Genomic DNA, 12,792 nt, shown 5'->3' on the forward strand with positions numbered 1-12,792 from the left:
TTTACCGCACTCACAGTCGCGACCCATGCCACTAAGTTTCGTTTTAGCTTATGTGAGACGTGTACACTTGTTTGTCTTTCTTTTCAGTTATGATATATTTCTTATTCTCTTTGGATAACAACGAGATGTCCTTTTTACATTTACACATTAGCGCCACTTCGCGGTGTTTGCGGTTAGCTTCCCGGGCGCGGACGCCCTGACTACTATCTACAAAAGTATCATCAACGGCCACCTCCAAGGCGCTAACTTTAGCAACAACGTGGTGAAGTGCGCTGCTCACGTTGTGGAGGCAGCCATCGGCCTGCACCAGAAGATAAACTCCACATTCCTGCCCACAGCCATCAAGTTTCACTACATCTTCAACCTCAGAGACCTTTCCAACATCTTCCAGGTAGAACCGCTGCTAAATGAAGACGCGCTATGTATTACCTCAATAGCACTAGATGTCACATATCCGTTTCTTTGTATAAGCTCTCTGAAAGATCGTAACATATAGGTGAACTGTTAATGAAAAAAAAAACTAAGTTTCAGAGCACCTTTGTGTTTGTGTTGTTTATTTTTTCACTGGACAAAAAAAAGAGAAAAAATCACCAAGAAATTAACATGTTTTATTTATACGTTTGAAAGACGACCCAGTTTATCATGACATGTTTGTCCATTTTGTTTGTAGGGTATCTTGTTTGCTGGACCGGAGTGCATCAAGACTCCTCTTGACTTCATCCGTCTCTGGCTGCACGAGGCGAACCGTGTGTACGGAGACAAGCTGGTGGATGAGAAGGACATGGAGATGTTCAACAAAGTCGTGGTGGACAACGTGCGCAAGTACTTCGAGGTGAGCTACCGACAGTAACCACCCCCTGTGATGCCTTAGCTATGATATGTGCGAAATTACGATAGAAAAAGGATTATTTGAGCATTTAGGAACTTGAATGTAACCAACAACAGCAGAGGTAATTAACAATCTTGATCACACTTATTTGTCTCCGCGAATCAATCAGGCTTTGATTATAAGTTCCCTGTTGTAAACAAATCTGTGGACGTTAATGTATAACAGTATTAAAACGTTTGGAGATTCAATCAATATTCAGTCATTCCTAGCGCCATCAACTGATAATATACATACTTTATTTGTGCATATTGTATTTAAAAAAACTCATTTACCATCTTTCCTTGACCATACCATTAGGATATGGAGGAGAGCGAAATCATGGAAAAGCCAAACATGTACACCCACTTTTCTCTGGGGATCGGTGACCCCAAGTACATGCCTGTCTCTGGGTGGGCCGATCTCAACAAGCTGCTGGTGGAGGCCCTGGACACATACAACGAGCTGAATGCAGCTATGAACCTGGTTCTGTTTGAAGATGCCATGCAACATGTGTAAGTCACAGTGATAGCAATAGAAATGTGCAGTAAAGGGACCTAGTCGTAATTAGAACACACAGAAAATGTATATAAGTTACTATTTTTACAGTACATGATATACAGTTATGACATCTAGCTTCACATTGTAAATGTTTATGCCGTAGGTGTCGTATCAACCGCATCCTGGAGTCTCCTCGTGGTAACGCGCTCCTGGTTGGTGTTGGAGGCAGCGGGAAGCAGAGTCTGTCCCGCCTGGCCGCACACATCAGCGCCCTGGACGTGTTCCAGATCACACTCAGAAAGGGCTACAGCATCCCGGACCTCAAGGTAGGCTTTTTTTCTGTTGTGTTCTGCAAGTGGAACCTTCAGAATCCTTGTTTTCCGACCTGATAATTCGCATCGTTTAACAGTAAACTGATAGAATGTAAAACAACAACATTTCTCCTGGAGAGTAGATTGCATTGAATGAAATATTTGCTGCTTCGATATCAATGAGCTTCAATTTCGATAAAACGACGTTCATGTTCTTGACACATCCTCTTACCTCTTACTCTACAGGTGGATCTGGCTTCTCTCTATATCAAGGCAGGGATGAAGAACATCGGCATGGTGTTCCTAATGACCGACGCCCAGGTCGCAGACGAGAAGTTCCTGGTGTTGGTCAATGATCTCCTAGCATCTGGAGAAATACCGGACCTCTTCCCTGATGACGAGGTGATCTTGGCTACGCAAAATGAATGTTTTGTGCGCCCATTCTTATGTCTTATATATACGATGAATAAAGAGAATCGGTCCAGGAGAACTGGCTATCTACCAGGGCTCTGCCTTCTAACCAATTGCCAGTACCAGCATTAATCGGTTCGTGTAATTTAAAAGGGTTGCTTTTTACCTTCGCCGAGAAGGTTATGCAGAGGGTAGCGTTTGTCTGTTTGTCTGTTTGTTTGTAGTGGCACAGGATAACTCGAGAATGCCTTGATGGATTGTCTTGATATTTGGTGTGTTGGTAGGTTTTGATGAGACCTAAAAACGATGAGATTTTGGGCCCCCTAGCGGCTTCTTACGGTACTGCAGTGGAACTTCCTGTTTTGATATCTCGTGTTCTGGACATGCTATGGAACTAATTTTTGAGTGGTAGATAGATCTTTGGACAGAGAGTAAGTGGTGTGGGTTTGGGCCCCCTAGCGGCTTTTTTGGAACTGCAGGAGCAGGTTTTGCGTCTGACTTTGAAAGGGAATAACTCAAGAAGGGCTTGATGGATGGTAATGATTTTTGGTAGGTAGATAGCTTGAGTGATGATGTACACGATTAGACACTTCTTATGCAAATCAGTATCTAATTTGCATAAGTAATGAGGAAAGTTTATACATCCGCCAAATTCCATGATAGGACTCTGAAACATGTGACATATGTAACTGAGGAAGAGAGAAATATCAATTGATATGAACTATGCAAATGAAGACCTCATTTGCACAATTAATGAGAAAATACTATAACATGATGGCCTTGATGGATGGTCATGATTTTTGGTATGTGGATAGCTTTCGTGATGCTTAGTATGATTGGACGATAATTATGCAAATCAGATTCTAATTTGCATAATTAATGAGGCAACTTTAAAAATCCGCTTTTTCCATGATATGACAATTCAAATTGTAACTGAGGAAGAGAGGACTGTTGATAGATAGAAAATATGCAAATGTGGGCCTTATTTGCATACTTAATGAGTAACTTCTATTATTCCACACTGGCAAAAGACGGCAATTTCATACATTTAATCCTTTTTTGTGGCATCGGGACGTTATGTGAATGTGAACATCGTTGAATCAAATTATGCTAATAAGGGCCTCATTTGCATAATTGATGATAAATTTGTTCAGCTCATACTTTGGACATGTTATATTTTAAGACAATCAACTGGTACGATTTATGATTGATGAGAAACACTCCTAATACGTCAGTCATAAAGGTTAAAATCATTTGGCGAAGGTATGAGGTCGTGGAACTCTAGTTTGTTATCATTTACTGAGTTTGACATTGGTTTGATGTGCCCTTTTTCCAGATCGAAAACATCATTAGTGGCCTTCGGATGGAAGTGAAGGGGCTTGGGCTGCAGGACACCAGAGAAAACTGCTGGAGTTTCTTCATCGACAGGGTTCGACGCCAACTTAAGGCAAGGCTACAATATATCTTAAAATTTATATACGAAAACGAATAGTTGCATTTTGACATAGAAATGATACAATGGCAATACAGAACGTATACAGCTATCAAACTAGAATATGTGTAACTCTACAAAATGTTACCACCTCAGGTCGTCCTGTGCTTTTCGCCTGTTGGACGTACACTTCGCGTGCGTGGACGTCGTTTCCCAGCCGTGGTGAACTGCACGTCTATCGACTGGTTCCAGGACTGGCCGCAGGAGGCGCTGGAGTCCGTCAGCAGGAGGTTCATAGAGGAAGTGGATGGAATAGAGGTAACATGAGCATGATGTTTATGTCACATAGAGTGGTTATCTATGGAATAGTCAGGAGGATAAGGAATTGATAAGATCGTTTTCCACCATAATGGTGTTGCCAAGGGATAAGTCACTTGGAGTAATCCGCTCGTCTTGTTTAGCTCACCTTCTCCTAGCCTTTGTGTCAAATTGTCTAGTACTGAGATCTTCAGGTCCCGCAGTACAGCTCAAAACTTTATTACTTCTACCCTCTGCCAACTTCAGCCGGACGTGAAGAATTCCATCAGTCTCTTCATGTCCTACGCGCACACCAGTGTGAACGAGATGAGTAAGGCCTACATCGCAAACGAGCGACGGTACAACTACACAACTCCCAAGAGCTTCCTGGAGCAGATCGCACTCTACAGGAATCTCCTCAAGAAGAAGAGTGACGAGCTGACGGCGAAGATGCAACGGTTGGAGAACGGCCTGTTGAAACTGCAGAGTACAGCATCACAGGTATCATTCTTGGATAGCTTTCGCAAATATGTCGTTCAGAGATCATCTGTATCATGAGTGGTAAGCCTGAAAGACAAAACCAACATATTTAGGTTTGTCAATGTCAGAATCAGACCCGCAAATGTAGCATGAGCTACCATATGCAATGTGCATGTGCCATCATGTGAAATTGCATCACACACCTTTAAACAAAACAAAACAAAACAAAACAAAACAAAAGAAGACAGGGACTCATCGCTACATATTCATGTCATTAATAGGTGGACGACTTGAAAGCAAAGCTGGCCTCACAAGAAGTGGAACTGAAAGCGAAGAACGAGGAGGCTGAGAAGTTGATCGCTAAGGTGGGAGCAGAGACAGAAAGAGTCAGTAAGGAGAAGGCCATCGCAGATGAAGAAGAGGAGAAGGTGACCGTCATCAAGCAGAAGGTGTCTGTTAAGCAGAAGTCCTGTGAGGAGGACCTGGCTCGTGCTGAGCCTGCGCTGCAAGCTGCCAAGGAGGCATTGGACACCCTGAATAAGGTATTGACATGATGAACATGTGTGACCATCCGGTATGGGTATCTGAAGTTGTGATTGATTTTTACCGCCGTGGAAGCGGAGGTATTGTAATCCGTTGGTGTGCTGGTTTGTGCGTTTGTCTTCGTATGCGTCCGGAGTCATGTGAATATTGCAGAGTGGCAGGCGAAAATGGTGTAATATGATACTCAGCGATTTTAAAGTCTGATTTGGCTCTTGTCCGATGTTGAAAACAGGCAGGAAGTGATCACGCGCGAGTTGATGCGTTGATGACTCAGTTTTGGACACCTTGACTCCACCATAAAGTACTACAAATCTGACCCATGTCATTCCCGTTTCAGGGCAACTTGACAGAAATGAAGGCGTTTGGCTCCCCACCTGCAGCTGTGATTAATGTCACAGCTGCGGTAATGGTGCTGATGGCACCCGGTGGGAAGGTGCCGAAGGACAGGAGCTGGAAAAATGCCAAGGCACAACTTATGGGCAAGGTAAAATATGTCCAAATATATTTACTTTATACTGAAAGCAGCAATCTCAGTTAACAAACATCTCACCTTCTATTTGATGCTTGTTATTAGTACTACGCGAAGATTAAAACATTTCCAAAGTATCCATTTGGTTTACGTGTTGTTCGCTTGCAGGTGGACACATTCCTGGAGAATCTGCTGAACTTTGACAAGGAGAACATCCCCGACACTAACCTGAAGGCAATACAGCCATATCTCGCGGACAAGGAGTTCAATCCCGACAACATCCGCACCAAGTCCATCGCCGCAGCCGGTCTCTGTGCCTGGGTTATCAACATCGTCAAGTACTACGAGGTGTTCTGTGAGGTCGAACCTAAGAGGATCGCCCTGAACGAAGCCAACGAAGAGTTGCGAGCTGCAACGGAAAAGTTTAACAAAATCAAGAACAAGATCGCGGTAAACATCATATTATCTCTTCGTATAGCTAGTGACCGTCACTAAGATATCAGTGGGGTGTGTTTTGTCACGATATGTACGTCCTATTAAAAATTCAAATGAACTAATGAAACGCAGTTACTCCTTATCTGACTTACACCTCAGTTGCTGCTTCTTCTGGAAAACAATCTGTTGTCTTCAAGATTTTGTTTATTGTATATGATAGATCGATTGTGCTCATCCCAATTGCAGGATCTTGAAGCAACTCTGGCGGACCTGACAGCGAATTTCGAGAAGGCCACGGAAGAGAAGCTAAAGTGCCAGCAGGAGGCAGACCGCACGGCGTACACCATTTCCCTGGCCAACCGTCTGGTGGGAGGGCTGGCCTCGGAAAACGTCCGCTGGGCAGAGTCCGTCAACAACTTCAAGGTATCTTTGTAATTGATAAGCAATGGCTATTTTGATCATTTTCACTTTCGATGTTAACCATACCATTTAAGTACATTCAGATATTTGATGTATGTAACATTCTGCGTGTTGATGCAGGGACATAGATTTGCAATTCCATTGATTTGTCACAGCGCAGAAACTTTCAACAAAGAAATTCAGAAAGGACCAATCGATGAAGACATTGTGTGATGCAGCTCAGTAGCATCGCTGTGTCTACACCACCAAACTAAAATTAAGCCTACATCTGAACATTAACATATTTTGATGTTTTAGGTCCAAGCAAGTACCCTATGTGGTGATGTGCTGCTGATCGCTGCCTTCGTGTCTTACGTCGGTTGCTTCTCCAAGCGCTACCGACAGGACCTCATCGAGAACTTCTGGACACCTTTCATCAAGCAATTAAAGGTAACATAGTATATTTGCTACGTTCACCATGTGAGAAAACCTTCAAGGTTCTTAATCATAAGTGACAATAGAAAAGTAACAGGTTGAAAGAGACTAAACCTTTTTTTTAAACTCTCACAGGTTCCCATCCCCATAACAGAGGGTCTGGACCCACTATCTCTGCTGACAGACGACGCAGACATCGCAGCATGGAACAACGAGGGGTTGCCTAGTGACCGCATGTCCACGGAGAATGCTACTATCTTGTTGAACTGTGAGCGCTGGCCTCTCATGATCGACCCCCAGCTGCAGGGTATCAAGTGGATAAAGACAAGAGTTGGAGACGGTCTTGTCATAGTCAAGATTGGACAAAAGGGGTACGTTTATGTTTTAACCCTGCATCTTTAAGACATCGAAAGGGTCAGGGAAGACGTTTTTTTCTAATGTGCGGTGACCATTCATAATGTATAAAAAGATATGTCTAAAGAATTGCCTTTTTTGTAGGTACCTGGACACTATCGAGCGCGCCCTTTCCTCAGGAGAGACTATCCTCTTTGAGAACATCGAGGAGTCCGTGGATCCAGTACTCGACCCGCTCCTCGGAAGGAACACAATCAAGAAGGGAAGGTGCGGAGATCAACATCGATGTTTGTTACATACAGCTATCAACGTATTTGCACATAAATTACATTATCAAAATTATAGGAATGCTTTGAACGTAGTTTAGCAGTTTGTCTCTCCAATATCAGGATATAACGGAATAGCAAATAAGCATGGCTATAGTAACAACATTTACTCATTTAAATGTAGATGCATCAAGATTGGAGACAAGGAGTGCGAGTACCATCCAAAGTTCCGGTTGATCCTGCACACCAAGCTGGCCAACCCGCACTACAAGCCGGAGATGCAGGCCCAGACCACCCTCATCAACTTCACTGTCACCAGGGACGGGCTGGAGGATCAGCTGTTGGCTGATGTTGTCAGCAAAGAAAGGCCTGATCTGGAAAAGAAAAAGGTACACGTGGTCTCAAACATTGCAGCAGCTTAAAACGTTTATGGAAGAGGCATAACCTTGAATATTTCGTACACAATTATTGACTTGTCTACTATAACTTGCTTGAGTACAGTAAATTTGAGTACAATGGTGACTGTGAGGTTGAATCTTTCTTTTTTCAGCTCAATGTATAAAAGTTGTAAATATTCCTTGTGCGTAAACATGATCTTGAAAGTATACTTCATTGCTATTGATAGTAGCGTCATAGTAGCTTAGGTCAGAAACCTAAGCCGAAATCAAGCAGGAATTTTTGTTTGTTTCAGTCTGACCTGACCAAGCAGCAGAACGACTTCAAGATCACCTTGAAGGGACTGGAGGATTCTCTGCTGTCTCGCCTCTCTGCTGCTCATGGCAACTTTCTGGGGGATACAGCACTTGTGGAGAATTTAGAAACCACCAAACGTACCGCTGCAGAGATTGAAGTGAAGGTATGGTGAGGCATACAACCCGACACACAACCCAAGTCAGAGATAAGAGTGAAAATGAAGACCGTCTCAAACACTTTTTGTTATTTGACTAGACAACAGTTGGATTACCATATAAAGATCTCTCAATTCTTGTGATTCCGATATAATGATTTCCACGTTTATGCAGCAGTTGTTTAATGAAATTTTCTGATCTTGTAGGTTGAAGAAGCCAAGACAACAGAGGCCAACATCAACGAAGCTCGCGAACTGTACCGCCCCGCAGCCGCCCGTGCCTCCCTGCTCTACTTCATCCTCAATGACCTGAACATGATCAACCCCATCTACCAGTTCTCCCTGAAGGTAAAACCAGCAAAAAACTGTCTTCATCACGTGATTGTCTGAGCACTTTTTCATGTCAACGTCACCATTCACTCTGCAAACCCTCCAATTGTCTTGAAGACTGTTGCAAAATTAAAAAAACAAACAAACTTACTATTATCACCATTAGCTGACACACAATTAAGCAATTAAAAAACGTTTAAAAACAGAGTGACATGTAAAAATGACAACACATACAAATGGATCTAATAATTATCTTCGAATGAGAATTGCATTCAAAGTATCTCAATGTATTGCCATGTCATTAAGCTTACTCCTTTGTCACAGGCCTTCAACGTGGTCTTCACCAAAGCTATCGAGCGTGCGGGACAGGCAGAGGAGGTGAAGGAACGAGTGGCCAATCTGATCGACTCCATCTCGTTCTCTGTCTTCATGTACACAACTCGTGGTCTGTTTGAACGGGACAAGCTCACCTTCCTGTCACAAGTGGCTTTCCAGGTTTGTATGGGTAGAGAATTTTGTTAGGTATCATTATATAAATACATATGCATTTGGTGTAGCTGCAAATACTAAGAATATAATAATGAAATTTCAATTATCCCACAGAGCCATTTTGCAACGAAGGGTGATGGTGTACAATCTTTAGTAATTAATTAATCAATTCATTCATTATCCTTTCTCACGGCTCACTACTCGGTAGACACATAAAATATGGTACACCCCCAATCTCTTTTATTTTCAGATCCTTTTGATGAAGAAGGAGATCAACATGGTAGAGTTGGACTTCCTGCTCCGCTTCCCTATCCAGGTTAACGTTAAGAGCCCGGTGGACTTCTTAACGGATATTGCCTGGGGAGGCATCAAGGTCAGAGTCGTCTGATATTTTCTTTCTAGTTTAGTTCGGTTTCTTCGAAATATTAACAGTACGTGCAACGTGGTGGAAATACACTAGGAATAACCCCATGCAAATATGCCAGCGTTGTTTTGGAGTGTGAAGTTATACGTGAAAAATGTTACAAGGTTCATAAAGTGCCGGACTGATATAACGTAAAACTTGCGAGTTAACTTCAGTGGTGTTTCTTTGTTATCGACTTAAATTGCCCTTGACTGAGCTGAACATGACCGTAGATGAGCTGCAACAATGTTGTCATTCCTTTTGCACCAGGCTCTGGCAGCTATGGAGGAGTTCCACAACCTTGACCGTGATGTTGAGGGATCTGCCAAACGTTGGAAGAAGTTCGTGGAGAGCGAGTGTCCCGAGAAGGAAAAGTTCCCACAAGAGTGGAAAAACAAAACCTCCCTTCAGAAGCTGTGCATGATGAGGGCCTTGCGTCCGGATAGGATGACATATGCCGTCACGTAAGGACTCAGGTTATATTCAGCCAACCGCGTTCACTTTAGTACATTATTGTTCATAAAAAACTCCATTTTTAACGTTGATGTCGTTGTCATTGATTTCCTTTGCCATACATATGTCAATATTAGGAACTTTGTGGAAGAAAAGCTGGGCAGCAAGTATGTCACCAGCAGACAGGTGGAATTTGCCAAGTCTTTCGAAGAGTCCGGTCCGGCCACGCCGGTGTTCTTCATCTTGTCGGCGGGGGTCGACCCGCTGAAGGACGTGGAGGCCTTGGGGAACAAGCTGGGATTCACGTTCGATAACGGCAACTTCCACAATGTGTCGCTCGGCCAGGGCCAGGAGGTGGTTGCAGAGAATGCGCTAGATCTGGCAGCAAAGGATGGTCATTGGGTAATCCTCCAGGTAATTATGACAGGGTTTGTTCTCACAGACTAGAAACAGATCATCCTCGTCCACCAGGACCTTTCCGCTCTACGTTACATCGCTCGCGGAAAAGGCCCTGGTAACACGGGGTGGCATCCATGGTTATTGCAGGTCGAGTCTCCAAAACAGCTTCAGCCAATCAGAGGGGTTAAAACCCATTTGCTTCCACTCATCGGAAGCAAACGCGCAAAGAACGCTGGGAAGCTATCAACCAATCAGGTTACGTGTTGCGGCTAGCTCATTAATTATTCATGAGCTACAACTGCCGTTTGTGCCAAATAAGGGCTAGCTCATTAACTATTCATGAGGTACAACTGCCGTTTGTGCCAAATAAGGGTTAGCTCATTAATTATTCATGAGCAAGTCTCGTCGACCTGCAATAACCATGGATGCCACCCCGTGTTACCAGGGCCTTTTCCGCGAGCGATGTAACGTAGAGCGGAAAGGTCCTGGTGGACGAGGATGGAAACAGATGTACCTGACCAAGTAAAGAGACAATAACTTTTTAGGTAGCTACAGTGAAATATGATAATTCTACATATCATTGGCCTCCATTGGAAGTAATTACAATTAGCTAATGAATTTTGTTCCATATCTACATATCTTTTCGCCCCTGCTTCAAATATGCATTCATTGACATTTATGAATGCTCACAACCGCTGTGTACGCAAGTGTTTGGAGTACTACAAGCCTTTCATTTTCTGTCAACAGAACATTCACCTTGTCGCCAAGTGGTTGAGCACACTGGAGAAGAAGATGGACGAGAACAGTGCGGACGGTCACGAGGCGTACCGGGTCTTCATCTCGGCCGAGGCAGCGAACGCCCCGGAGGAGCACATCATCCCCCAGGGCATCCTGGAGAACGCCATCAAGATCACCAACGAGCCGCCAACTGGCATATTTGCTAATCTGCACAAGGCACTGGACAACTTCAATCAGGTAAGAATGATGTTGATGTGACACATATTCTGCTACTCTTTGGTTGTGAGATGTTACTCATATTCTGCTACTCTTTGGTTGTGAATAAGGAGCTTTGTTATTCACTGGTTCAGCAATCTTATAGGTTGAAATGTGATGGTAATCATTTACTGAGTGTGTAATGGAATATGTCTATATTTAGTGCTAACGGTTATGCGCTTTTGTATCAGGACACAATGGAAATGTGTGCCCGAGAGCTGGAGTTTAAGAGTATACTCTTTGGTCTGTGCTACTTCCATGCTGTGGTTGGAGAAAGGCGTAAGTTTGGACCCCAAGGATGGAACAGACCGTATCCTTTCAACAACGGGGATCTCACCATCTCTGTCAATGTGCTGTATAACTACCTGGAGGCGAATGCAAAGGTAATATTACGTATACCCTTGTATAGGCGGTTCATTGTTTATGGAATCCATTTGTCAAGGCTTACAAAATGATCAGCATAGATATAAAGGGGTTGACTTTCCATATGCTATTAGATCAGTATACTGTCAGATAAATCCATGATTTTGCATCTGATCTTGGACTTCGTGTTTGATAAAGCCAAGTCTCTTTGTATTGAATTATAAACCAAATCACCTTTTTTAGAATTTGAATGTCATTGTAAAACTTACCTCCTTATTTGATAATCATTTAAGTCGACGTCAATATTCTTTAAAGATTTTTTGGATGCAAAGCTCATCCGCGCTGCTTTCTGTCAATGTATGTTGAAGAAAAAGGTAACAAGTAGTGTTGGCTGGTATCAGAAATAATGTATTTCTACATCTGTATCCCTTATTGATTTACTGTACTTTCCCCAGGTGCCTTGGACTGACCTACGCTATCTATTTGGGCAAATCATGTATGGAGGCCACATCACTGATGACTGGGACAGGCGGTTGTGCAGCACGTATCTAGAGGAGTACATGCATCCGGACATGGTGAGTCGATCGACTAGCATTTATAGAACAACCTTACTTCTGAGTTGAGTTTCCTTGACAAATGCTTATGTTGTAGAGATGCAGCATAACAACTAAGTTGAACTCTTTCAGCTCGATGGGGAGCTGTCCTTTGCACCGGGCTTCCCCTGTCCGCCAAACCTGGACTACAAGGGCTACCATCAGTACATAGACGACATGCTGCCGCCGGAGAGCCCCTACCTGTACGGACTACACCCAAACGCAGAGATCGGCTTCCTGACCACCACGTCGGACAACCTGTTCAGGACTGTACTGGAGCTGCAGCCCAGGGACAATGCCTCAGGAGCTGGGAGTGGACCCACCGTGGAAGAGAAGGTCTGTTTCTTAGTCACACATTATATTGTACGTTTTCATTTGTCTGTAGCGCTCTTGGGTTTGGCGTTACATTGGTTCGAACACACGGCTTTGATTCACTTAGGCAAATTTGGAATCCTTCTAGATCTGTTACACCTTAAATTTTTTTTACCCAACTTCAAACAGTCAAACTATGTTGACGAAATGCTGCAACCTTCTGATTCAGGTGAAGAACACCCTCGATGAGATACTTGAAAAGCTGCCCGAGGAGTTCAACATGCAGGAAATCACGGCCAAGGCCGAGAACAAGACCCCCTACGTCCTCGTGGCGCTGCAGGAGTGTGAGCGGATGAACCAGCTCACCAGGGAAATTCGGAGGTCGCTTAAGAACCTCGATCTTGGTCTGAAG

General features: G+C 43.6%; 1 protein-coding gene across 1 annotated transcript in view; it reads left to right on the forward strand.

Annotated features, from left to right (window-relative positions):
- Nucleotides 1-12,792, forward strand: part of LOC136430780 (dynein beta chain, ciliary-like) — a 43,268-nt gene that overhangs the window by 28,055 nt on the left and 2,421 nt on the right. Inside the window, exons 49-75 of the mRNA XM_066421721.1 lie at nt 152-391; nt 671-832; nt 1,187-1,380; nt 1,530-1,692; nt 1,924-2,079; nt 3,425-3,535; nt 3,677-3,838; nt 4,085-4,318; nt 4,579-4,839; nt 5,178-5,324; nt 5,478-5,759; nt 5,991-6,167; nt 6,462-6,593; nt 6,714-6,949; nt 7,077-7,199; nt 7,383-7,587; nt 7,890-8,054; nt 8,253-8,393; nt 8,700-8,870; nt 9,115-9,237; nt 9,538-9,731; nt 9,858-10,134; nt 10,867-11,094; nt 11,304-11,495; nt 11,931-12,050; nt 12,162-12,404; nt 12,610-12,792. Coding sequence (XP_066277818.1) covers nt 152-391; nt 671-832; nt 1,187-1,380; nt 1,530-1,692; nt 1,924-2,079; nt 3,425-3,535; nt 3,677-3,838; nt 4,085-4,318; nt 4,579-4,839; nt 5,178-5,324; nt 5,478-5,759; nt 5,991-6,167; nt 6,462-6,593; nt 6,714-6,949; nt 7,077-7,199; nt 7,383-7,587; nt 7,890-8,054; nt 8,253-8,393; nt 8,700-8,870; nt 9,115-9,237; nt 9,538-9,731; nt 9,858-10,134; nt 10,867-11,094; nt 11,304-11,495; nt 11,931-12,050; nt 12,162-12,404; nt 12,610-12,792 — 5,022 coding nt within the window. The remainder of the gene's footprint in view (nt 1-151; nt 392-670; nt 833-1,186; nt 1,381-1,529; nt 1,693-1,923; nt 2,080-3,424; nt 3,536-3,676; nt 3,839-4,084; nt 4,319-4,578; nt 4,840-5,177; nt 5,325-5,477; nt 5,760-5,990; nt 6,168-6,461; nt 6,594-6,713; nt 6,950-7,076; nt 7,200-7,382; nt 7,588-7,889; nt 8,055-8,252; nt 8,394-8,699; nt 8,871-9,114; nt 9,238-9,537; nt 9,732-9,857; nt 10,135-10,866; nt 11,095-11,303; nt 11,496-11,930; nt 12,051-12,161; nt 12,405-12,609) is intronic.

This window comes from Branchiostoma lanceolatum, chromosome 3, assembly GCF_035083965.1.
Source record: "Branchiostoma lanceolatum isolate klBraLanc5 chromosome 3, klBraLanc5.hap2, whole genome shotgun sequence".
NCBI lineage: Eukaryota > Metazoa > Chordata > Leptocardii > Amphioxiformes > Branchiostomatidae > Branchiostoma > Branchiostoma lanceolatum.